We start from the raw sequence: 27283 nt of genomic DNA, 5'->3' as shown, positions 1-27283 counted from the left end.
TGTATCCTATTTTGTTTATCTTGGCACACAGGTCTAGAATTTTCACTGGCACACTTCTTGGTCAGTAATTGTGGGTCAAAACTTTTAGCCAGAACACAAAATAAAGACAGACCAGAGTGGGATAATTGTTATATGTTGTAGTAGCATGTGCTTAATATGCTACAAAACCCTCTGTGACTGGGAGAGCCTATGGCAAAGTGCACTGGTGCTTATCAGCTTGAAGTGTATGTACTGCCTGGGAGCTATGCTGGCATATAGCATATGGGAAACACAGAAATTTAAATTGTTAATGGCGGTAGGAATTTAGAGTATATATATATATTTTTTTTTTAATATTTATTTTTAATTTATTTATTTTTGGCTGAGTTGGGTCTTTGTTGCTGTGTGAGGGCTTTCTCTAGTTGTGGCGAGTGGGGGCTACTCTTCGTTGCAGTACATGGGCTTCTCATTGCGGTTGCTTCTCTTGTTGCAGAGCACAGACTCTAGGCATGTGGGCTTCAGTAGTTGTGGCACATGGGCTCAGTAGTTGTGGCTCATGGACTCTAGAGCACAGGCTCAGTAGTTGTGTTGCTCTGCAGCATGTGGGATCTTCCCAGACCAGGGCTGTAACCCACGTCCCCTGCATTGGCAGGCGGATTCTTAACCATTGAGCCACCAGGGAAGCCCTAGAGTATATTTTAAAAGGGATATATATGTATATATATCAGGGGTCCCCAACCCCTAGGCCATGGACTGGTACCAGTCCGGGGCCTGTTAGGAACTGGGCCTCACAGCAGGTGGTGAGCGGTGGGCGAGTGAGCAAAGCTTCATCTGCTGCTCCCCATTGCTTGCATTACCTCCTGAACCATCGCTGCCCTCCCCTGCACCCTGTCCATGGAAAAATTGTCTTCCACGAAACCAGTCCCTGGTGCCAAAAAGGTTGGGAACTGCTGATATATATAATCTATTATTTTAATTAATATTAATTTCCTTAAATACATACATACTCATAGATTTATATCCATATATATCCCTTTACATAAAGGAAATTATTTTAGAAACAAACTATAGTATAATAATTCAGTGCTCTGTGGGTGGAATTGAATGGGGGCCATGTGAATAAGTCTTTATGCCTAGAACTTTATTTCATGTTATAGTGTCTATGCTCTTTAGTATATTCTATGATTATTGGTCCATTTAGATTTTTCTTCCTCTTTTATATGTTTTTTTGTTTGTTTGTTTGTTTGTTTGTTTTTTTGCAGTATGCGGGCCTCTCACTGTTGTGGCCTCTCCCGTTGCGGAGCACAGGCTCCGGACGCGCAGGCCCAGCGGCCATGGCTCACGGGCATAGCCGCTCCGTAGCACGTGAGATCTTCCCAGACCGGGGCACGAACTCGTGTCCCCTGCATCGGCAGGTGGACTCTCAACCACTGCGCCACCAGGGAAGCACCCTCTTTTATATGTTAAAGATAAATATACAGGATAATGAAGGTGTCCTTTTCTACCAGTAGTCCTCACAAATTTGCCTATATGCTCCCCAGTAAGATATAAGTATGTACACTCAATATATATATGTATTCTTTTATAAATTATATATACATACCTCTATGTTAATGTATTATGTATATTATATATTATAATAAACTTCATTTGGAGAAAAATGTAAACACTCTTAATTTTTAAAAAATCTTTGCTTAATACTGTGTAATTCAGCAATTCAAATGTCAGTTATTTTAAGCTCAATTTATTTTAATATTTGGTTTTAGCCATTGTTATATTTGAAAAAGATAACCGGAAAAATAGATTCAAATGGAAAAAGTGCACTGGTAACTGCTCTTACTAAAGATGACATTCATTTTTCAATTTCATTAGCTGATTATGCAAAATTATTTTAAAATAAAATTTACTAGTAAATTTTCATTTTTCCTGATGTCAGTTTGTTTTCTTATAAATGAATCTGATGGAACTGATTTTTGTGTTTTTAACAAATGATGCCAAAACTCACTGAAAATCTTCATTTGGGTGGTTTTAAGCAGATTGAAGAACTCTCTTGAAAAATTTAAAAATCTGTAAAATTAGAGCTTTTCTAGGTAATAAACTTACATTTTATAGGGGAGCAAAGTCCTGTGTTAGTAGAATTGTGTCCAAATATCCATTTTCAAAACACTTAGTCTACAAACTTAAAACAGCAGTTACTTTCTCATTTGTTATTCAAACATCACCTTTATTTGTCTGATTTGTTTGGAAATATCTGCTACTCATGGCTTCCTGTCATTACTTAGAGTTAGAAATTTTGGAATTCTTGTCTTTCTATGATATGAAACAGCGGAATTTGCTTTTAAATTTGATGACTCTTTTAAGTGCCTTTAAAGATAATCAATACAAGTCTATGGTACACAATTTTTACGCTCATTTTTATACTAAGAACTGTGACTTTTCCTCAAAGTTCATCCTTCCCTTATTTTTGTAATATAAATGCTGCGGTTATAACTGGGCATATGGTGAACTAGCGACAGCCTCCATTTCTCAGCCTCTCCTGCAGTTTTGTTCAGTTGGATGTTAGCAGAAGTGATGCACGCACGTTGCAGGTTGAGTCCTTCAGAGAGAGTTGCTTGTCTCCTGTGGTACCTTCCTTTCCTCTGTTTGGAAAGGAATTGTGGTGGTGGGTGACCAAGTTCAACCATGTGGACAAGGCATGCCTTTGGGGAAGGCACAGAAGCAATGGAGTAGGATCCTGGTCCTTGGCTGATCTCATGGGTTAGAGGCACCTGGCAGCCGCAAGAATTAGCCGCGAGGAGGATGAATTTCTATCTTATTTGTATCACCGTAGTTTTGGATTTATTTGTTACAGTAATGGGCTTGTATTTTACTGTATTTTTCAGCTCATTAAAATGTAGTATAAAGAGTATATTCCTATTGTTTTTACAAAAATTTTTATGTGTTTCTATATTTTTATAAAAATAACCATGTTGATTAAAGTGGAACAGAGCAGATTGTTCAGCTATATGTCCAAGTATATGTAGAGGTTTAATAAACGATAAAAATGGCATTTTGAATCAAAAGGGATGGATTGATAGTTGCTGAGGCTAGGTGGTGGGTACTTAAGAGTTCTTTATACTCTTTTGTTATCAACCTGGGTCGTTGGACTCTTTAATCAATAGAAATTGATAAGAGGCCAGACAAGAAATTCAGGCAAGGCCTTATTGGAGTTCGAGCAGCAGCAGGAGGGAGGGAAAACAAGTGACAGGTGCCCTTGCTCACTCCCTGAGGTGGAGCAAGCTGGTCCCTTAAATAAGGTTTGGGTGGGGGCAGTTGGATGGCTGGGGCCAGAGGGTTGGCTTAGGTGGCTGCCCACCCCCTTGGTGGTACCCCCCCTTGGTGACGCAGGGATCATGTGCAGTACCCTGCTTTTGCTCCCGGCACCTCAGAAGTTGATTCTTGGCCGTTTTGTTTCTTATTGTTCATAATTTGCCCCAACTGGGCATGGGTGTAGTTATTTTTAGTCCCTTATAGTTTCTTTGTATCTGTTGCAGGAGGAGATGTTTGTCCAGGTGCATGTGCAAGTGTTCAGGTAGAGGGCCCCAGGTCCCAGCTTACCTGACTTCTTCTTTGTTTTATATATTTTGAAATTTTCTATAATAAAAAATAAACATTTAGAAAATTAAAAATAAATAAAATAAACTCTGGAGAAAGAATAGATAATTCAATGGGTGATATTACCCATTGGAAGTAAAGTTAGTCTATACTTCACACTATACTGAAAAATTAATTTCAGATGGATTAAAAATATGCATGTAATTAATTCCAGATGGATTATAAATGTGCACGTAAAGGAGGTAAGGAATCGAAGAAGATATAGGAGAACATTTTGTAATCTTGCAAGCTGGGAGAAACTTCCTAGGAAAAAAACAAAATTTACAAGTCATAAGGGGGGGGGATGGTTAAATTAGGAGTTTGGGATTAAAATATACACACTACTATATATAAAATAGATAACCAACAAGGACCTACTGTTTACCACAGGGAACTCTATTCAAGGAACTATACTCAATATCTTGTAATGACCTATAATGGAAGAGAATGTAAAAAAGAATATATATTCATATGTATATGTATAACTGAATCACTTTGCTGTTAGCTCCTGAAACTAACACAACATTGTAGATCAACTTATTATTTCAATAAAAATTTTAAAAAAAGAACTCATAAAGGAAAAGATGGGCAGGTTTGAGTAAAAGAATTGTAGACTTATGTACTGTAAGATTAAAAGGCAGGTTGTAACCTAGGCAAACATACTTGCTGCATATATAGCAAATAATTGTATTCGTATTATATAGAAAGCTTCTACAAAAAAAAAAAAAAGTGGCTTCCCTGGTGGCGCTGTGGTTGGGAGTCTGCCTGCCGATGCAGGGGCCACGGGTTCGTGCCCCGGTCCGGGAAGATCCCACGTGCCGCGGAGCGGCTAGGCCCGTGAGCCATGGCCGCTGAGCCTGCGCATCTGGAGCCTGCGCATCCGGAGCCTGTGATCCGCAACGGGAGAGGCCACAACAGTGAGAGGCCCGCGTACGGCAAAAAAAAAAAAAAAAGCTTCCACAGAAGCAATATGGCACATACATACAATTTGTAGAAAAATGAGTAAAGGATGTGAATGGACAATTCAAAGAAGAAAACAAAAAAAATGCTGATAAAAATATGAAAAGATTTCCATATTTTTTTACTAATAAAAAATACAAATTAAGACTTGTTTTTTACCCATCAGACTGGCAAGAAATAAAAGGATTGATACTCTCCAGTGTTGATGGGGATAGGAGGAAACAGGGCTTTCAGAGCATTGCTAGAAATGTGGTTGGTTCAGCATTTTTAGAGACACATTTGGTGGTGTCTTTACAATGTAATTTTTCTGTGGCCTGGTAATTCCATTTCAAAGTAAAGATTTAGTTAAAGATATATATATATACATCTTGTTTATTGCACTGTTTATAAAAGAAGAAACCTGAAATATCCCATATTTTAAACAATAGGAGTATAGCTAACTAAAGTATGGCATACCAGTATACTGGAAAATTATTCAGCTGTTAAAAATATTGTAAATCTGAAATGCCATCTCTATCATTGTTAGATAAAAAGAGCAAACTGCAACCCAATATGTATAGCAAGATCTTATTTTTGTGAAAAATTATTGTTTATTTGTCTGTAAATATCTGTGTAAGCATAGGAAAAAAATCAGGATGTTATTTACTAACTTCCCAGGTATTACTCTGGAGAGATGTGTTTCGAGGTACAAAACAGGGACATCCATTGATTTATATACTTTGAAAAGAGTGTGGTATACTTGTTTGGGAGGGTTTAACTTTCTAATTTGTTCTTGTCTGCAATTTTTAGACAACTAGATCTTTAAAAAAGAAAATCAAACCCCAAACTTAATGAGAATGGACTTTGTGCCATGTTCAGGTAGGAACAATGAAGGACAAAGGAAAAAGAAGCCTGTTTCTGGCTTCATATCCACAAATACATTTTAAATGAGTCAAACTGTGGTAAATGCTGTTTTTTTTTTTAAAAAAAAGCCACATTGAAATAAACACCACTTTAATCAGTCTACTGGGAAAGTCAACAGGATCATATGATCTAGGTTAAAAAGTTCCTAGCTCTTGCCCAAATAACTGCAAGAGGGAGTAACTAAATCTCTTTAAAGCTTTTAGCTACTATTCAATAACATCATCTCAGGAAAAACAGTCAGTACAAGGTGACTTCTAATGCAGAGATTTTGCTGATGTCCCTGTGATATAGGTCAAAGACAGAGCAGAAATGCACCGTAAGTGATGCCGCAGCTACCCCCAGACTGGACTAGCTCACGTTTCTCAGTGTCTGATTAGCTGTTTTTGTTTGGCCCTTGGTCCTTTTAGCTCTCTGCTCCTTCTCTCTCTCTCTTAGTATCAGTTATCAGAAGATATTAGGTTGTGAAAACAATTTTTTTCTTCTTGCTGATGAGTCGGTCTTCAGGGTAAGCAGACTTTGAGAGTAAATGTGCTGCCAGAAAAGCATTAAAGACTTGGAACACAGGCCAAGTACACATTCAGTTAGTTTCTTTGGGGGCAAAGGTTCAACCTTCAGAGTGTGATTGGGAGCGCCCTGCTCATCCCCAGTGGGGACTGGTGATACTTCGGAGACATTTCTGATCATCGCCTTGTGTGCTGGGAGCTTGTACCCATCGAGTCTCTGGCTTTCTTCCCAGGCATGTGCCTGGGGCTTGGTGCTGAGCTTGGCAAGCATCCATCCCCTACTCCTGTCCCAGGGCTCAGTAAATGCCTCCTCCACTTCCCTGTGCTAGTGCTGTAGCTCACCTTTGGGACTTGAAATCCTGCCCTGAGCAGTGGGCACTGATCAATCAGAACAGGTGCTGACCGAAGGCTGATGACTTTTAATTGCTAGAACCTGGGGGAAGTTCGGGAGCTCAAGAGTGGGAAGGAGGTGGGCAACAGAGAGGACACCCAGGGGTCTTGGGGCTTCTACCCCTTAGGGCCACCGAGGCCCCACTCTGCCTGAGCTAATCAGCCGGTGCCCTAATACTCTTGCACACCCGACTGGAGCCTCCCACGGCTGTGCCCACCCACAGGATCTTTGCCTGCATAGACTCGTGACCCTTGGCAGGCCTGGTTGCTACACCATCTGTCTCATGCCTGAGTTGTCCTGAGTCATATCAGCCTCAATTTAGGAATTTCTCACGAAACAATATCATATTGGGATTAAGTTGGACCTTAAGACTAAGCTGTTAATTTAGAATAGCTTGTTGGGGACGCTGTTGATATAACTGTACTTGTAAGGTTAATTTAACCACCGTTCTTTCTTTGTGTAGAGTGTTAGTTATTCAATTTGCATACACACTTAGGTCTTTTATTTTGTCTTGGTCATACGTAGTCCGCTGCCCTCGCCTGTGTCTTGAGTGGTTTCTGCTGCACTGTCTGATAAATGGACTTTAGTCTCTTAAAGACTCTGATTTTGTAACAGGTATTGAAGATGCTTACGGATACCCTTGAAAAGACTGAGTGACCACTTGCTAGGACTTTGCTGTGACTTGTTGCAAATGAGCACAAGTTGGATTTTTCCTCCCTTTCCTATTTTTCTTCTTTCCTTTCACATCTTCGTTTTCTCCTGCACACTCAGTGAGCACACGGCGTTACGTCTCCTCTGCCTTTCCTCCCCGTGCCCTTTTTGTTGTTCCTTTGGGCTGCCTCTGGGCTGCCTTCTTTCTTAGGACTGATGTTTATGACCTCTGCTTTGTGTGACTGTTCACCACTTCAGTCATCTCGCTGTTTGGGTGCTGTTTGGCATCTTAGCAACTGGCAAGTTGTAAACACTTCACAAAACATGCTTCCTGTTTTATATTATCTAGCTTTTTATCTTGAAAAGGACGGTGTCTCTGGCATATTCCTATTTTAAACTGACTATTTAGTAGACACAGTGGCTGGTTACTGTCTGTGAGTGGGTAGCTCAGAAAAGGCTGCCTGCAAGCCGACCGTGCTCATATCTAAAGAATCATCTGTGAGACTCCCTCAGTGTGTAATTACAAAGGCTGGGTTATGATTTGCTGGTTGCTTTGCTATTTATAGACACTGCCACTGCACATGACTGTCTGCTCCCGGGAGCTCCGGCTGCAGGAGAGCAGATGGCAATGACTCTCCTGTTTTGCCCTCCTTAGCCTTGCTCTAGACCTCCATCTACCCCCCACCTCACTTCCCAGATGCCTGCTCCTTCTCTATCCTGATGCTACCTGTGTTCGATGTACATACTCCCAATGTTTTGCTGTTGCTGTCATTTTTATACTGATGGATTTGCTGTCCCCAGAATCTCTTTACTGTTGATTCTTTGCTGTCATTGGATGTTAAATATGGCGCATCAGTTGTTGATGGCACTGCTTAGGAAATCAGACTTCATGTTTGTTGCAGGTCAGTTTCCCAGGGAAATAGACTTTGAGATGAAAATTACGGTGCACTTGCGGGGAGGGTGCCCTCAGGAAGAACACTTAAAGGGAACAGGGAAGCAGGAGCCGGCAGAGGAGGAAGTTGAATTGTGATGCATATGCACCAGAGGCCTCAGCTGATCCCACAGAGTGTTCTGGAGCTGAGGGACCCTTCAGAGTTGTTTCTAACTGAGGCAACGACTCGCCATTTCCCCTGACCAGCGTTCGCCCTGGAAGAGGGGGTGATGGTGGCCAGGCAGCTAGTGCTCAGGCTGAGGGTAATTCCCACATAGGGGTTCAGCTAAAAGCCAGGGGCTGCCAGCAGTCTTAGCATCTGGCTCATGAAGCTGGAGTTTGGGTGGTGCCCCACAGCATCCACTAAAATGCCCTTTTTCTAGTTTTGAGTAAGTAGATGCAATTTCTACCCTACTTTGAACCTGATTTTAATGTGAACGTAATGTAGGTTCCACATTCTGAGTCTTTTAAAAGCCAAGCATACTTATATTCTTTTTATGGTTCATTTTGGTAAAAAAAAAAAAAATGATGATGAATTCCATCAACAAGGCCAGTTTCAACAGAATAAGCCTTGCCTTACTGGACAGCCACTGCCCATAAAATTCACTGTCACTCTGTGCTGATGGCTTTATCTCGAAAAACCAAAGCAGGAGGTGGGAATGGTGAAGGCGTGAAAGCTGTCGTATCAAAAGCTGTAGGGTTAATAAATTTGTGCAAACCTTTGGCTTGGTGGTTACAGTCCAAATATAAAAAAATTGTCGGGGAATAGGCATAATCCTTATAAGAAAATAATGCAGGTGCATCCTTTGATAATATCATCTATGTGTTTGATGAAACAGTGTAACAGATGTTGTTAAATCTGCCTGTGAAACCACAAACAGACGGAGTAGACCAGGCTGCCAGAGGGATATTAGACTAACCTGTATATTTCACAGACCAGGTTGTTGGGGCAGAGTACAGATTAGCTGACCCAAATGGCCGAGTCAGAGCTACTTCTCAGCCTATGAAAGAGGCAGAGTGCTCCAGGCCCTACAGGATACTGCAGAGCAGGGGCTGGCAAAGATTTTCTGTAATGGACCCCCTGTTAGAGATTTTTGACTTTGCAGGGCATGTGAACTCTATTGCACCTACTCAACTGTGCTCCTTTCTAGCGCAGAAGTAGCCATGGGCAATAAATGGGAGTGGGCATGGCTATATGCCAATATAACTTTGCAAAAATAGATAGTGGGTCAGACCTGGCCTGAGGGCTATAGTTTGCTGACCCCTTATGGCGAGGGCAGGTCTGGTTGCCTGAAGGCTCAGTCGTAGAGCAGATACTTGCTAAGATTTAGGCAAACTTCTAAGTGTATATTTTTCTTTAATCTGTAAAATGGCATTAAAATATTTACCTCCTAAGAATACTACAAGAAATAATGCGTGCTTGGTGTTTGACACATGGGAAGTGCTGGATAACTGGAAATTATTATTATTTACACAACTCTAAAGAGTTAGAGTTGCGTGAAGTTAACCAGCTGAACAGTGTTGGGAAAGTGTTTGATAAATGAGGCTCAAATTATGTTTGGCTGTGTAACAAGACGTGTGTAGGGAACTCTTTTTGTCTTAGTTTGTCTGAGGCCCCAGGAGTTGTAGTTGGTGAGGCTCACACTGCCAGAGAGAAGAGGACTAACAAAGGAGGTGGCTAGCTGGGGAATTGGTTTTGCGACCAGCTCTATGGCAGAGTCTGCTGCACTCACTGACACCGGTGTGTTCTCTTTGTTCTGGGCGTGTGGCCTAACCACGTTTTTCAGCTTCCCTTGCAGTTCATTGATTGCCCACATAAATAGGTTCTGTTTAATGAAGTGCGAGAAGTCATGGTTGCTGTTTGCAGGCCTGGCCGATGAACACCATCTGCACACAATCCTGGCTCTTTTTCCATAAACTGACAATGTGGAGAGGACATTGGGCACCTCACGAGCCACAAGGTGGAAGGTGCCTGGTGCCCTGAATGACTGTGTGAAGCAGAGTGGCTGTCCCACTGGCTAATCCTATGTGACTGTGCCCTGTATCATTTTTTTTTCTGAAAAAGAATATATATTGGGCTGGCCAAAAAGTTTGTTCAGGCTTTTACGTAAGATGGTTAAGGAAAACCTGAACGAAATTTTTGGCCAACCCAATGTATGTATAAGTATAATTGAATCATTTTGCTGTACACCTGAAACTAACACAACATTGTAAATCAACTATACTTCAATTAAAAAGTATACGAGTATTGCTACTCCAGCTTTCTTTTGATTTCCATTTGCATGGAATATCTTTTTCCATCCCCTCACCTTCAGTCTGTATGTGTCCCTAGGTCTGAAGTGGGCCTCTTGTAGACAGCATATATATGGGTCTTGTTTTTGTATCCATTCAGCGAGCCTGTGTCTTTTGGTTGGATAATTTAATCCATTTACAATTAAGGTAATTATCCATATGTATGTTCCTATGACCATTTTCTTTATTGTTTTGGGTTTGTTTTTGTAGGTCCTTTTCTTCCCTTGTGATTCCCACTTAGAGAAGTTCCTTTAGCATTTGTTGTAGAGCTGGTTTGGTGGTGCTGAATTCTCTTAGCTTTTGCTTGTCTGTAAAGCTTTTGATTTCTCCATTGAATCTGAATGAGATCCTTGCCAGGTAGAGTAATCTTGATGGTAGGTTCTTCCCTTTCATCACTTTAAATATGTCATGCCACTCCCTTCTGTCTTGTAGAGTTTCTGTTGAGAAATCAGCTGTGAACCTTATGGGAGTTCCCTTGTATGTTATTTGTCGCTTTTCCCTTGCTGCTTTCAATAATTTTTCTTTGTCTTTAATTTTTGCCAATTTGATTACTATGTGTCTCGGCATGTTTCTCCTTGGGTTTATCCTGTATGGGACTCTTTGCACTTCCTGGACTTGGGTGGCTATTTCCTTCCTATGTTAGGGAAGTTTTCGACTATAATCTCTTCACATATTTTCTCAGGTCCTTTCTCTCTCTCTTCTCCTTCTGGAACCCCTGTAATGCGAATGTTGTTACGTTTAATGTTGTCCCAGAGGTCTCTTAGGCTGTCTTCATTTCTTTTCATTCTTTTTTCTTTGTTCTGTTCCACAGCAGTGAATTCCACCATTCTGTCTTCCAGGTCACTTATCTGTTCTTCTGCCTCAGTTATTCTGCTATTGATTCCTTCTAGAGTATTTTTCGTTTCAGTTATTGTGTTCTTCATCTCTGCTTGTTTGTTCTTTAATTCTTCTAGGTCTTTGTTAAACATTTCTTGCATCTTCTTGATCTTTGCCTCCATTCTTTTTCTGGAAGGTTGCCTATCTCCACTTCATTTAGTTGTTTTTCTGGGGTTTTATCTTGTTCCTTCATCTGGTGCATAGCCTTCTGTCTTTTCATCTTGTCTGTCTTTCTGTGAATGTGGTTTTTGTTCCACAGGCTGTAGTTTTCCTTGCTTGTAGTTTTCCTTGCTTCTGCTGTCTGCTGTCTGGTGGATGAGGCTATCTAAGAGGCTTGAGCAAGTTTCCTGATGGGAGGGACTGGTGGTGGGTAGAGCTTGCTGTTGCTCTGGTGGGCAGAGCTCAGTAAAACTTTAATCCACTTGTCTGCTGATGGGTGGGGCTGGGTTCCCTCCCTGTTGGCTGTTTGGCCTGAGGCGACCCGACACTGGAGCCTACCTGGGCTCTTTGGTGGGGCTAATGGTGGACTCCGGGAGGACTCACGCCAAGGAGTACTTCCCAGAACTTCTGCTGCCATTGTCCTTGTCCTCATGGTGAGACACACTGCTCCTCTCTAGTTGTGGCATGTGGGTTTTCTCTCTCTAGTTGTGGTGCGCAGGCTCCAGGGTGCATGAGCTCTGTAGTTTGTGACACATGGGCTCTCTTGTTGAGGTGCATGAGCTCAGTAGTTGTGGTGCATAGGCTTAGTTACCCCACGGCATGTGGGATCTTAGTTCCCTGACCAGGAATCAAACCCATGTCCCCTGCACTGGAAGGCAGATACTTTACCACTGGACCACCAGGGAAGTCCCAGCAATCTGTGTTTTCATCAGCTTTCCTGGAGGATCTGACGCTTGATAAAGTTTGAGAACCACTGATTAGGTCATGGAAATTCCTATGGCAAATGCACACTTCAATGTACAATGTTCAATGGCTCAAACAAAATAGGTGTATATTTGTTGCTCATTTAGAGGTGCAGGTGGTTGAACAGGTTGGCAGAGTGGCTTCCTCCAGGCAGTTATTCAGGGACCCAGGGTGATGAAGTCACTGCCATCTTTAATACGTGACTTTCAAGCTTTCTCTGAAGGTCATCCCAGCCCAAAGAGAAGAGCGTGGAGAAATGGCTGTAGGATTTGTTTATGGGCTGGGTCCAGAAGTGGCATACATGTCCGTATTCCATTGGCTAGAACTCAGTCACATGGCCCTGCCTACCTGCAAGGGAGGCTGGGAAATGTAGTCTAGCTTGTGCCCAAGGAAAAGAGGCAAACAGATTTTGGTGAGCAGCTAGGAGTCTCTTTATGGACATTTCTGAGGTTCTCTGTATTCTGGACCTCTTTTATGTCACAAACCCCTTTGACAGGTTGAGCTCATGGACTCATTCTCAGAATGTTTTTAAATGCATAAAATAATAAACAGAATTACAGAGGAAACCATTTAAATTGAAATATAATTATAAATTGTTAAAAAAAATTTTCACCTAGAATTGCCAAATCAATCTTGAGGAAAAAGAACAAAGCTGGAGGCATAATCCCTCTAGGCTTCGGACAATACTACAAAGCTACAGTAATCAAAACAGTGTGCTATTGTTATAAAAACAGACATATAGATCAATGGAACAGAATAGAGAGCCCAGAAATAAACCCACACACCTACTGTCAATTAATCTTCGACAAAGGAGGAAAGAATATACAATGGAGAAAAGACAGTTTCTTCAGCAAGTGGTGTTGGGAAAACTGTACAGCCTCATGTAAATCAATGAAGTTAGAACATACCCACACACCATACACAAAAATAAACTCAAAATGGCTTAAAGGTGTAAACATAAGATATGGCACCATAAAACTCCTAGAAGAGAACGTAGGCTAAACATTATCTGACATAAATTGTACCAATGTTTTTTTAGGTCAGTCTCGCAAAGCATTGGAAATAAAAGCAAAAATAAACAAATGGGACCTAATCAAACTTATAAGCTTTTGCACAGCAAAGGAAACCATAAACAAAATGAAAAGACAACCTATGGACTGGGAGAAAATATTTGCAAATGATGCGACTGACTGACAAGAGCTTAATTTCCAAAATATACAAGCAGCTCATACAACTTAATAACAAAAAACCAAACAACAAAATCAAAATATGGGTAGAAGAGACCAAAGAAAACATACAGATTGCCAACAGGCACGTGAAAAGATGCTCAACATCGCTAATTATTAGAGAAACGCAAATCAAAACTATAATGAGGTATCACCTTGCACTGTTCAGAACGGCCATCATCAAAAAGTCTACCTATGATAAAATGCTGGAGAAGGTGTGGAGGAAAGGGAACCCTCCTACACTGTTGTTGGGAAAGTAAATTGGTGCAGCCACTATGGAAAACAGTATGGAGGTTCCTCAAAAAACTAAAAATAGAGTTACCATGTGATCCAGCAATCCCACTCCTAGGCATGTATCTGGAAAAGACAAAAGCTCTAATTTGAAAAGATACATGCACCCAGTGTTCATTGCAGCACTATTTACAGTAGCCAAGACATGGAAACAGTCTAAATGTCCATTAACAGATGAATGGATAAAGAAGATGTGGTATATATATCCAACGGAAAATTACTCAGCCATAAAAAAGAGTGAAATAATGCCATTTGCAGCAACATGGATGGATCTAGGGATTATCTTTAACTAAGTGAAGTAAATCAGAGAAAGACAAATATATGATAATACTCGTTTGTGGAATCTAAAAAAATAGTACAAATGAACTTATTTATGAAATAGAAACAGACTCACAGACATAGAAAACAAATTTATGGTTTCCAAAGGTGAAGGGAGGGAGGGATAAATTAGGAATATGGGATGAACAGATACACACTACTCTGTATAAAATAGGTAACCAACAAGGACCTAGTGTACCCCACAGGGTACTATACTCAATATCTTATAATAACCTATAATGGAAAAGAATCTGAAAAAGAATATATATATGTATAACTGAATCACCTTGCTGTACACCTGAAACTAACACAACAGTGTAAATCAACCTTACTTCAATTAAAATTACAATTAAAATTTTTTTAACAGAGCAATATATGTATTTATTAATGCATTAAATAACAAGATCTAGTGACAGATTTAATAATTATTTTGATTTTGAAGTAACAATGAATATAAATGGTATTTCAAGATATCTTCAGCCACTATAATTTAATAGTTAAATATCTGTGATTTCTTTTAGGGGCAAAAGTCAGATATTGCTAATAATACCAGGTTTATGGCCTGCATTTATAATTGAGGGATATGCTAAGTTTGTTTGTTTTTTGAAATTTATTTAATTAATTTATTTTTGGCTGCATTGGGTCTTTATTGCTGCACGCAGGCTTTCTCTAGTTGTGGTGAGCCGGGGCTACTCTTTGTTGTGGTGCATGGGCTTCTCATTGAGGTGGCTTCTCTGTTGCGTAGCATGGGCTCTAGGCACGTGGACTTCACTAGTTGTGGCACATGGGCTCAGTAGTTGTGGCTCACGGGCTCTAGAGCACAGGCTCAGTAATTGTGGCACATGGGCTTAGTTGCTCCACGGCATGTGGGATCTTCCCGGACCAGGGCTCGAACCCGTGCCCCCTGTATTGGCAGGCAGATTCTTAACCACTGAGCCACTAGAGAAGCCCTATGCTAGGTTTTAATTAGAGTTTAGTGAAAATAAAGACATATTTTTCCCCATCCGAGTTCATTGATTGCCTGCTCCATCTCCCTTGAATTTTATCCATGGATTCAAGAACTTCTGCTCTATACTTTATTTCTAGCCTTGGATGAGGAGAATCGTAGGGTTTTTATGGGGCATTACGTGCTTTATAAACAGCAGCTTATTGAGCTTCATAATATTTGAATATGGTAAATCTATGTCTTTACCTATAAACCTTAGCTTTTCAGGTACACCAATAACACAAAAACAATTCTATATAAAATACTTATTGCATTAAGTTTCCATTTGTTCAGATGCTTCATCAGTAAACTGGATGGTGCTTTGATCTTATATAACAATAATTCTTCCTTGAAAATGTTAACTTTTTCAATTTCTGCCTGACTTATCTAAAATGTTTATAGACATTTCTTGTTTTAATCAGTCAACATATGTTCTGAGTATATGTAGAAGATTAGCTCTGAATGCATTACTGCCTTATAACCTCCCTACCTAAGAGCAAAGTGGAGAGGGCACAGGTTTGGAGTTAGAAAGACGAGCTTTTCTATTTGTGAGTTTTGGCCTTAGGTAGGTTACTTAGTCCTGGTAAGCCTCAGTTTGGTTGTCTATGAAGTGGATATAATAGGCTTAGCACCTAAATGGTGCTTAGTAAATTATTGCTATTAATATCTTCTCCCTTTTTTGACAGTCTAAACAAACAGCCTGGTTAAGTCTGAGTATTTGATGTGTGAGGAAAATAGCTAGCCACGTGAAACCTAACAGAAAGAGTGTGCATCAGGGGTTTTGTTTGCAGGCAATGGAATTTGACTCTGACTTAAACCAAAAGAGAATTTATTACAAATGTATGGTAGAATTTACAACCAAAACTGAATTGTTATAACAGAAATAGGCAGCTTCAAAAGGTCTTTGGTGCATCCACTAGACTGATGAATTCCTTCTGCTATTTTCAGTCTTTACATCCCTCTGCTTAACATTCAGTGTCCAAGCAGAGAGACTGCAATGGGTTAATCCTTGACCGTGAGCCTCCCTGGGAACTATACCAGGTTATTGAGAGGGAAGATGTAGAGTGGGCTGTGGAGAACCTGGACTTAGCTGTGTATCAAGACTGTGCATCTGAGAAGTTACTGCCCAAAGGGTGCTGATAAAACAGGGTGGCCTAAAGACATGAAAGCAACCTAAATGTCCATTGACAGATGAATGCATAAAGATGTGGTAAATATGTACAATGAAATACTACTCAGCCATAAAAAAGAATGAAATAATGCCATCTGCAGCTACATGGATGGACCTAGAGATTATCATACTAAGTGAAGTAAGTCAAAAAGAGAAAGAAAAATATCATGTGATATCACTTATTTGTGGAATCTAAAAGATGGTACAAATGCATTTATTTACAAAACAGAAATAGACTCACAGACTTAGAAAATAAACTTATGGTTACCAAAGGGAAAAGGGAGGGAGGGATAAATTAGGAGTTTGGGATTAACAGATAACATACTACTATATATAAAATAGATCATCTATAAGGACAAGTATACGAGTATAGCACAGGGAACTATACTCAATATTTTGTAATAACCTACATGGGAAAAGAATCTGGAAAAGAATATCTATATCTATGTCTATATCTATGTCTATGTCTATATATCTGAATCACTTTGCTGTATACCAGAAATTAACACAACATTGTAAGTCAACTATACATCAATAAATAAATAAATTTAAAAACAGTGTGGCCTAAATATGGCAGAAGTCCACTACCAAGAGACTGCCAAGTTCCCATCACCTACTGGTTGAAGGGCATCCGGGCAAGATCAAATGGCTAGAGGGAGAAATGGACTTTATACTGACTCCATCAAATCCCGTTAACACCTGTGAGAGCTTATAGCACCACCTACTGTTTTAAAAGAAAATTTCCTTCTGTTAAAAGTCATGGCTTATTTTTTATAGTATTTAGGACAAGCAAGTGTAATAAACCCCAAACCAATAATTATCTGCAGTGGTTTAGGGAGATTAAAAAAACGCCTGCTCAGCAATGACTGTGTGCTGTTTGCAGTGTTTGTGATCATAGCTCTGAACTGCTGGCAGGTGAGTTGCTGCTGTAGCATCCAGGAAGTGAAACCATAATAATAAGGGGGTCCATTGACTACTTACTGTCATCTGTGTACTGTTCTAAGAGGCTGATGTGGACTATCTCATCTAAATACCATGTAACTCTACTAGAGGGGGAATACTGTATGCATTTGGCAGAGGAAGAAGCTGAGGCTCAGAGAAGTAACTTGGCCAAGATCGTACACCTAGTAAGTGGGAGAGCTGGGGTTCTAGCCCAGACAGTTGGACTCTCAGGACAAGTGCCTGGGATTCTCTAGAGCAGGGAACTCTCTCCTGATGACCAGGGTGGTTGGTACCTCATGTATCTATCAGCAGGGCACACCTGCAGTGTGATTCATTTTCCTGTTTACATCTGATTAATAACACACTTTTGTCTTTAAGAATATCTTTTATTCACACAAGCAATATACCTAATAATCATAACCAACCCTTATATATCGCTGTGTGCCAGGCACTTTTCTAAGTACTTTACATTTATTAATTCATTTATGCTTCTCAACATCCCTATGAATTAAGTACTGTTTTGAATCTCCATTTTACAGATGAGGATATGGTTCAGTAACCCTTCAAGGTCACATAACTAGGAAGTGACAGAGGCTGTGTGTCAACCCAGATAGCCTGGCTGCTTGCTGTCTGTGTACTGCCCTGTAGTGTTTGTAAGAAGTTATTTTAAAATAGTCCATGTGTATTTGGATATAAGATAAATCACAGAGGTGTGTGTGATGGTGCTCAAATCTTAGAAAAATGTGAAGGTGGAGTGAAAGTGAGAGAAGTTTAAGAAAGACTGATTTAAACAGTTTCTAATTTTTATTGTAAGCAATGCTTGAATATCTACTTGGGCCTACTTGCTAGAGTTTCTCCAGAGTAGATACAGGGGTGTGGATTTACTGGGTTATTGTTCTCCAGAATGACTGTACCAACATGTTTTACTTTTTTTTTTGGTCACTATAAGTGAGTTTTATGTAGTTTTCCTAAGAGTTTCTAGAATTTGTAGGCCCTCGAGGACTATTGGTAATAATAGAAATTAAGTAGAATTTGGTTGTTTGTTACTCCTAAGAGCATAAGAGAAGGAGAGTCTGCATATTTACCTAAGAAATATGCTTATCTCACCCCACTGTGGCAGAAGCTAGTGTATCATCAGAACACTCAGTTCATTCCACCAGAGCACAAGTTTCTGGAAATCAGTGCCACCTAGTGGTGACTAAACCCCTCAGTAGCTATCAGAGTGTGGTGTATGTGTGCGTGAGTGTGTGTGGGGAGGGAGGGCATAGGGGGAGGACATCCAGGAACCTGCATATTTAAAAAGCAGCCCGGCTTAGCCATTGGCCCAGTTACCCCTTCTCCATCCTTTTCACGGCACCTGCTGCACAGCCCTGGGATTACATGGGAGTCTGGACATGTTCTGGGCCTGTTTGGGGTTGAGGACCGCCTTCCCCCCAGGCCTGCACACAGAGGAGACGTGGAAACAGGCTCATGTGTTTGGGGTAAGAAGAAAGTGCCCAAACTGTGACCTCAGTTTTGCCAGATCCATTTGCATTTCCTCCCTTGTTGATTTCTGTTGACCTCCGCCCTCCTTTGACTTTGTGGCTCACCTGGAACTTCTGTCTTTTTCTCCTTCATCCTCAGCCTGGTGTCTAGGGCCCCATCATCACACCGCAGATTCTCACCTCGTCCGTTTGTGCGCTCCCCTGCATGTGGGTGTGCACATCATCAAACAGTGTTTCTTATTGCTACATAAACATTCCATCCATCAATCCATCCATCCATCCATCCATCCATCAATCCATCACTTTACTTCTTCATTCTTGACTTATGTTGTTTCCTTGCCTGGAACATAAATTCTATCCCTTCTCCACATTCCACTGGTCCGCTGAGCTCAGCTTCATCGATTGATTCCTCCTGTAGGGTCTGTCTGCACCTCGCGCCCTCCACTGCCCCTCACCCCGCGTCGCCCATCCCAGTCTGCTCGTATACTCTGCAGCAGACTTCTGCTCTGAAGCAAATTGTCAGCTACTCCAGGACAGAGGTTATTTTATGTAATTCTTTGGTATTTTCCAAAACCGTGTGCATGTTCCCAGATGCACAGCTGAACTTGTTTCCTTGCCCAGCGAGTCGTCCTTATACTCACCATACTGTAAAAAAGAAGGAAAGTTAACATTTCATTGAGCACCTGGTATCTGCCAGATGCTATTCTTAGAATTTTATGTCTAAGCATAGTATCTGCTTACGTTTGCTTTTACATCTGTTACGTTATTGAAAACCTAAAAACCCTGTGAGGAGAATGTTATCCATTTCTTAGGCTGGAAAAATTAGATCATCAATGTTTAATAAATGTGTAGCTATAATGAACAGGTCAGCATTTAGACCCAAGCCCATCTGACCCCCCAAACCCATACCGTTTGCTGCACTGTCCTGCGCCATTTGGTGTTAGACCCTCCCTTTAAGGTGTTTCATGATGATGCCTTGCATTCCTGACTTCCTTCCTGCACAGTCCACTTCCAGGGGAGCAGAGCATCCTTTTCCCTGGGGTAATACTGGGTCCTTTCCCTGTACCATCCTGACGCCCACCTGGAGTCCCCCTTCTTCACACTTAGTTTGACTTATATCCACATAAGTAAAGCAGTATGCCTGCCTACTTTTTTTTTAAACTAGCATTTCTGGATTAAAACATCTCTTAAGGTAGAATAACTCTGGGTCCCGGAACACGAGATGCTTTGCAGGACACACAAACCTTGCTACACTTTGAGCTCACTTTTTGAGTGGTCAGAGAGCTCACAGAGCTGGTGTCTTTGGACGTCTCTGTGCAACTAGCCCCAGAGAACTGCCCAGCTGACTCAGGACCAATCTGCATCTGTTCGCTTGTGTTTCCTGCCCCAGGGATTCCGAGCCAGCCCTCGGCACCTTAGGAGACGGGCCGCAGCGGCTGCAGCTGCCCGGCTGGAAGAAGCCAAGCCTGCCGTGGAGGTTCACCACCAGAGCGAGCAGGAGATCTCAGTGAGGAAACGAAGAATCAAGAAAAGCAGCCGCGTCCAGCCAGAATTCTACCACTCCGTCCAAGGCGCTTCCACCAGAAGACCTGTAAGTAGGGAATTGTCTTTTCAAAGAATATTAAATACATTGTCACATGGGGTGGTCCTTCTCTTAGTCTTCAAAAATGATCAGATCGACTTTAAGTAATTCAGTTATTCTCTTATTGTCCCAGCAAGTAGTCGGGAACTCACGTGAGTGCCAGCGAGGAATGTGGTTTCCCAGGAAGCGCTGGTCAGCGGTGGGCAGGGGTATTGAAAGCTGGTGAATCCTGACCACATGAGAGTGGGGTCTAGAGCCCGGATGGGGCCATGGAGTAACCCAGCTGAGGCCTGCAGTGGTGAGAGCTGAGTTGGCGGAGGCGGGTGACAGCAAAGCAGCATCGGGATGGTGAGGTGTGGAGGGAGGGGCCGACCCCCTCATCTGCAGCTGTCCTCCAGGTGATGCTGAGGGAGCTGGCCCCTCCGGGTGGCTTTTATTGTTGCTCCCAGGCGGCACTGCTGTCCTCTTCTAGCAAGTGCCCTGGGTCAGCCGAGCTGCCTTATCAGTTACCAGGGAAGTTACCTGAATAGTTACCTGGGAAGCTTGGTGCCCACCTGGTCTTCACCCCTTCTCCTCTCCTGAGCACACTGTTCCATGTGCTCTGACCTTCTGTCTTGGTTGGGGCTCTTACACAGGGACTCGTTGCCGGGGCTGTGACAGTTAAGAATTTGGGGCTTAGACACTGACATTTAAAAAACTTTCAAGGAGTATTTCATGACTGCAGTAATCTTGCATTGCTTCAGCATTAAAAAAAAGTTTCCCTATGAGTCCTTCCTGTGCTGTGGAGAGCCTATGACTGTCGTGACTCATGCCAGCTGAGGGGAGCCAGCAAGATTTGATGTGATAATACGTCTCTGTAAATTATTAAGATAAATTATTAAGATGGGGCCGGAATACCACTGTGTTTAAACTTCATTTTCTGATAATATGTCATCTTAATTATTAAGATGACAGTTAAGGATTTGGGGCTTCCTGTGCTGTGGAGAGCCTATGACTGTCGTGACTCATGCCAGCTGAGGGGAGCCAGCAATATTTGATGTGATAATATGTCTCTGTAAATTATTAAGACAGACCTGCCCTTCTGTGGGGTAACTGTGTAGCAGACGCATGTGGAGTTTGCGGCCAAGCCAGTGACAATGGGAAGAAACTGAATTCCTTTACAGAAGAGGTCCTGTTTAGCCAATGGTAAAATAAGCACATACTTAGAGATGAGAGCCTTCCTTTCATGATTGAATAAAACAAAGGCTAAGTAGAATTTGGTATCTACGCGGAGCAACAGGAAATTGTAGGAAAATTTATTCATTCAACAAACGTAAGCTTTTTTATACAGGAAATAAGAGATGCACAGGTATGTATTAATAACTAATGGTTATTGAGGGCTTACTTGTATAACTGGAATTATTCACCTTCTGAATGATGAAACTGAGGCCCAGAGAGGTAAATAACTTGCCTAAGTTGACCCAGTTGTTTGGGGGTAGAGTCTAGGCTTTGGGTCTAGGCGGTGGACTCCAGGGCCCCAGCACGTCCTCTGCAACCTTCTGCCTTCCTGCGCCCCAGCACCTCACCACTGAGTCCATGGACAGACACGCACACGAGTAAACGGAGTGCAGGCCTGTGTTAGGGAAGTGCTGCTGTGGACCGTGCACCCGGCGTTAGGGAACATGGTGCATGGCCAGAAATACTTGCAGAGAAGCAGACGCCTGAGGCGCGTCCTGAAAGAGGAGGAGTTGATCCGGTGGGAAGTGGAGGGAGGCGTCTCTGACGAGGAGAACGTGTGCAAGAGCACAGAGGCATGACGGCGTGGCAGGCCCGGGGGACAGCTCGAGGTGGTGCTGGTAGATGAGACCAGGGTCATTAAGGGATACATTATGCTGAATCGTTGGGTTTATCTTCTGTGACAGGGCTCTGTTGAAGGTAGGGAATAGGCACATTGTTTCTCCTGCTCAGAATCTAGCTAATTCTTTCTTCTAATCTCCCTATGTGGATGGAGAAGTACGTGATCATCATCAAAGTTTAGGAGCCCTCCACCCCCCCTTATTCCCTCCTGAGCACTGTACCTAACTGCCTTGGTAATAAGACATAGTTCCCATGCCTGGTAACTCTGCCCTGGAACACCTCTCCTTGCTCTCTGTTTGCCTGGAGAATTCCAGTTCACCTCTGAACACTGACTCGAGATCAGGCGGCTTGTTCAGGAAAGTCTTTTCTGATCCTTCCCATCAGAGTGAGGTGCATTCTGCTTTGGTCCTCGGCCCTTTGTACAGATCTCCAGCAGCGCAGTTACTCAAGTGAAAAAGGCAGGCTCCGTAGTGAGATGGACACGGGTTCGACTCCCGCTCTATATATCTGGCAGGAAACAGCTGGCACCATAAGAGTTTAATGGAAGGACTGTTTCCAGAAGCATGGGGAGGGCTGAGATGCTCCAGCAGCCTTCAGGTGGAACCTACCTACCTATCTACCTACCTTCCACCCCTTGCCTGCAGGGGTGGCAGACGGCAGGGGCCTTGCTGGGTCCTGGTCAGAGGGCTGGAACCAAGGAAGCAGCCTTCCCCAGGAGCTGTGGCCGAGGCGTGCAGCCCGGCCAGAACCCAGTGAGTCAGGAAGGGGGCCGGGCAGAGTCACCAAGGATGGGCAGAGTCTGAGGGGACAGACAGGGACCCTGGCAAGTAAAAAACATACGTGGTCATCTTTGCCGAGCTGTTCAACTCCTCGAGACTCAGTTTTCTTACTGTGAAGTGATAATAACAACGGCGACCTCACTGAGGGGTGAAGATGAACTGACGTGTGGAATTAGGTGGCCTGCTTGGCATAAATACTCAGTACATGATAATTCCTTCCTCTCCTTCCCCCCCAGACCTTGACTTCCTTGGGGTCCACATCGTCTGGCCTAGCATATTTCCTGGCATATGACATCTGATGCATTTTATTGAACAAATGAATGAATGATATTTATACATGACGTGTAGGTTAGGCACTATAGGAATTCAGAGAATGGAGAGGTTTTTTTCTTTTACCCCCGAAATAAGGTGGTTAGGGGGTAACTACTTAATGGAAGAGACAGGATTGAATTGGGCTTAATTATGTGTAGGAATTGGAGAGCCAGCAGACGTCAGCTCTGGGAAATAGAGTAAGCAGAAGTGCTGATAACTGTTTGGCTGGATGTGGGGGATTATGAGAAATGTACAAGATAAAGCTGGAAAAAGTGATGGGGCCGGAATACCACTGTGTTTAAACTTCATTTTCTGTGCTTCATGGAGACCCTGGAAGAGATGAGTAGCATCATCATAGCAGGATTTTAGGAACTAAACCTGAGCAGGCTGGGTCAGAGGGGAGCAGGACAGGGCCGGGTCAGTAGCTACTGCAGAGGTCTGGGTGTCCGGTGATTAGGACCTGAGCTTGGACATTGCCTGTAGCTCTCTGCCGGCATCTGGTGGTCACTGCTGGTAGGGAACCTGAGGAAAGCCTTTGCCCTCTCCTCTTCAGAAGGATCATTTGGAAGGGAGCAGGGTTAGAGGACAGGAAATAGCAGTGGAGGCTGCCTTGTTGCTAGGGGCAATAAAAACATTCCAGGAGCTTCTTTGGGGCGGGTAAAGCTCACTTCCTCCATCTGTGTGCTTCTCCTAGGGTCATTGTTTTGTAGACTGGAAATCGTCAGAGTTGGTGGCAGGAGGCTGTTGGCTTCGTATGTCATGTGATTCCTGCTTAGCCTCTGCTGACATTTCCCTGTTTTCATGCTGTAGGTGGACTTGAGCTCCGGCCTTGGGTCCTCTTTTGGGTTTGGTTAGGTGCAGCCAGTAGGGCCAGCACATGAGCCCGGAGCCTGTGCCTTTTCCAGCTTACACAGTGGGAGGGAGAGGGGGCACGAGTCAGTGTCAACTCTGATGGTGGCCTGGAGATGAAATAAAAATAAATCAGCTGTGGTGACTCAGGATTATTTGAATGACTTTATGTGAAGCACTCCAGGCGTTTCTAGCAGCAGTCTGAGTAAGAAACAGGCCCACGAGTCAAAAGACTGACACAGGACGTAGCAGCGAAGGAGATGACTCAGAAGCTGTGACAGTGCACTTTCAGCCAGGAAGCGGGCCCCGAGCCACATGGAATGCATTATACTTTAGCATCTCCGGCTGCTCCAACCTAGTTACTTTTTCTGAATTCATCATTTGTACTCCAACACAAATTAGTAACGGAGATCCTAATATAAACATAATTAGTAATATATGTGTTTTCTTTGCTCCTCTTTTGAAAAATGAGATGTTTCTAAGAGTGAGTAAGCCAAACATTTATCCTGATTTTCTCTTTTAGGTCTTGGGACTTATCCTATATATTGAGACATGTCACTGGAACATTTAGGAATTTTTACCACCTTGGAGCAGAAAAGATAATTAGATCCACATCTCCCTTGGTTCTTTAGTATTTTGACATTGCAATTGGGTCTGAATCCTAGAGCTTGAAACATCACCATCATCACCACCATCACTGGAGCACTCACATCACTGCATGCTCGCTACCTCGGCAGCCCACAGGCAGCAGGTGTCTCTGTGCTTCCCTGTTTTCTCCCCTTTCATCTTCCCAGCAGTTCTCTGGGGCAGGTGCTCACTCTCCGGAGGAGGAAACCTGTCAACATCACACAGCTGGTGGATGATGGAACGAAGATATAAACCCAAGTGTTCCGACCGGAGCAGTTGGAATAGATTCAAATGATCATGTTTCTAGGCCTAGAGGTTTATCCTAATGAATACTTTCATCAGTTTGAGTCTCAGGTTTCCTAGCTGCATAGAAGTTTTTTAACTTTTGCGTCAATCAAAACCTATTTTTAAATGGTACTGGAAAGCATAGATAAGCCCCAAACCTCACTCTTGCCATGCTTTTCGTTCAGCCTCTCCTCCTGGGTCAGAGGACCTGGGAGGCAGCAAGAATCTTTCTACCTAGAGCCCTCACTTGAGCCTGTTAATGTAGAACAAAAAGGGGAAATCAAAACTTTAGAGCACCTGAAAATAACCAGGCACCCTGACTCTGTCCCTGTTACATTTCACTGATTCCAGTTTTGTGCACATGTCAACCCCATCGCCTGCATTTCCTGGACTTAGAGTCTCTGACACTAGCTCATAGAGGTGAAGGACTCTCTGATTAAAAACTGCCAGCACCCCCAGGTACCGGCCAAGCGGTAGCCCTCTCCCTGTGCTGGCAAAACTGAGGCCCACGAGCTTCTGTCCTTCACTCTGGGGCTCCTGCCCCCAGTAACTGGATTATCAAGCCTGATACATTTAAAAAAAATTTTTATTGAAGTGTAGTTGATTTAATGTTGTGTTAATTTCTGCTGTACAGCAAAATGATTCAGTTACACACATATATATATATATATATATATATATTCTTTTTCATATTCTTTTCCACTCTGGTTTATCACAGGATATTGCATATATTTCCCTGGGTTATACATTAGGACCTTGTTGTTTATCCATCCTTATATAGTAGTTTGCATTTGCTAATCCCAAACTCCCAATCCTTCCCTCTCCCACCACCCTCCCCCTTGGCAGCCACAAGTCTGTTCTCTATGTCTGTGAGTCTGTTTCTGTTTTGTAGATAGGTTCATTTGTGTCATATTTTAGATTCCACATAGAAGTGATATCATATATTTGTCTTTCTCTGACTTACGTCGTTTATGATAATCTCTAGGTCCACCCATGTTGCTGCAAATGGCATTATTTCATTCTTTTTTATGGCCAATATTCCATTGCATCTATGTACCACATCTTCTTTATCCATTTATCTGTCAGTGGACACTTAGCTTGTTTCCATGTCTTGAACCTGGTACTTCTGACTCAGGCAGGCTTAACGCAGACAATTGGCGGTCCTGCTTTTGAAAGGTGAACACTGGGGAAGAAGCTGGTGTGGCCTGAGGGGTGGAAATCAAATTTCCAGTTTGGATATGTTAAGTCTGAAATATCTACTAGATTTCCTAGGGTCTGGATTTCATGGGGTTGTCAGTACATGGATATTATCAAATCCAGGAGACTGATCAGGATAACCCAGGAAGTGAATACTGATAGAGAAGGGCGTTGAGGGCTCAGTTGGGGTCCTCCAGAGCCAAGAGGTTAGGAAGAGGACGGAGGTGCCCTTTAACTTCTGATGCCTTCCTTCAGAAAGACAGATGCAGAGAGCAGATTGGTGGTCGCCAGAGGTAGGGGGTGGGGGTAGGGGAAAACACAATTTAAAAAAGTACACACAACTGAATACATCTGTTGTTTTCAGTGACACAGAAAAACAAACCCTTGAATACACCAAAAAAAAAAAAAAAAAAAGAATGAAAGAAAAAAGGAAAAAAAATTCCAGGTGGCTTATGCAGAGGTGGGTCCAGGGCTCTTGACTTTCACTGAAGGATGTTCGCCTTCCGCCAAGAAAGGGCAGCATGGCAGGCAGAAACTTTAAAGAGCAGCAGGAAAGGATTTCCCATGCAAATGAATTACTCCTCCCCAGCCTTGCCTTTTCTCCTACCAGACCACTTCCTTGACCTCACCTTCCTTTTCCTTCCGTTGTTGGATTTTGTTTTCGAGTCTTGGGGAAATTTTCTGTTTTTCTCTTTGCAGCTTAGGTCATTGTAAGGCTGCAAGATACGGAACATTGCACAGTTTTTTATTTATTTATTTATTTATTTGGCTGTGCCAGATCTTCGCTGCGGCACGTGGGATCATTAGTTGCGGCATGTGGGATCTAGTTCCCCGACCAGGGATCAAACCCAGGCCCCCTGCATTGGGCGTGCGGAGTCTTACCCACTGGACCACCATGGAAGTCCCTTTTGCATAGTTTTTCTTTGTTTTAAATTAATATTAACAGGTTTCAGGCCATCTTTGTAGTCGGGAGCCTGCTGCTGTGTAGAAAAGACTAGCCAGACATCCTTGATCTTGTTGAGAATGTAGGATGTTTCTCTGTCCCTTTCCTGCTTAGGTTGTTCAGTGGTCTTCCCTTTCCCTTTCCTTTTCCAGTGTGTAGCCCCATGCGGCTTTATTTGCATAACCTCAGGACACTTCTCTTTCTGGGGAAGGCTTGCTTACAGCTCACACCTTCCTTTGGGTTAATTAATTGGTGAATACAAAGCTCCTAAAGGAAATGTTTGTTTCCTTTTCCCTTTGGAGTTCTAGATAATGAACTGAATGAATAAAGTCAAATTTCTTTTGCTAACTGCTTAAGAAGGATTTTGTGGAATAATGTCCATTCAGCTTACTGAGTCTGTGCTCATTGCTACACCTCCCTTACAGGACCTTACC

The 27283-nt window shown here is 42.5% G+C and overlaps 1 protein-coding gene across 1 annotated transcript in view; it reads left to right on the top strand.

Moving 5' to 3' along the window:
• The window catches only part of DST (dystonin), a 494547-nt gene that overhangs the window by 26892 nt on the left and 440372 nt on the right, over positions 1–27283 (top strand). Inside the window, exon 3 of the mRNA XM_060021645.1 lies at positions 19830–20030. Within this exon, the coding sequence (XP_059877628.1) occupies positions 19830–20030 (201 nt within the window). The remainder of the gene's footprint in view (positions 1–19829; positions 20031–27283) is intronic.

This window comes from Delphinus delphis, chromosome 10 (genome assembly GCF_949987515.2).
Source record: "Delphinus delphis chromosome 10, mDelDel1.2, whole genome shotgun sequence".
Lineage (NCBI taxonomy): Eukaryota > Metazoa > Chordata > Mammalia > Artiodactyla > Delphinidae > Delphinus > Delphinus delphis.
Note: the sequence above shows the minus strand (reverse complement) of the source record. Positions and strands in the feature narration are given on the sequence as shown.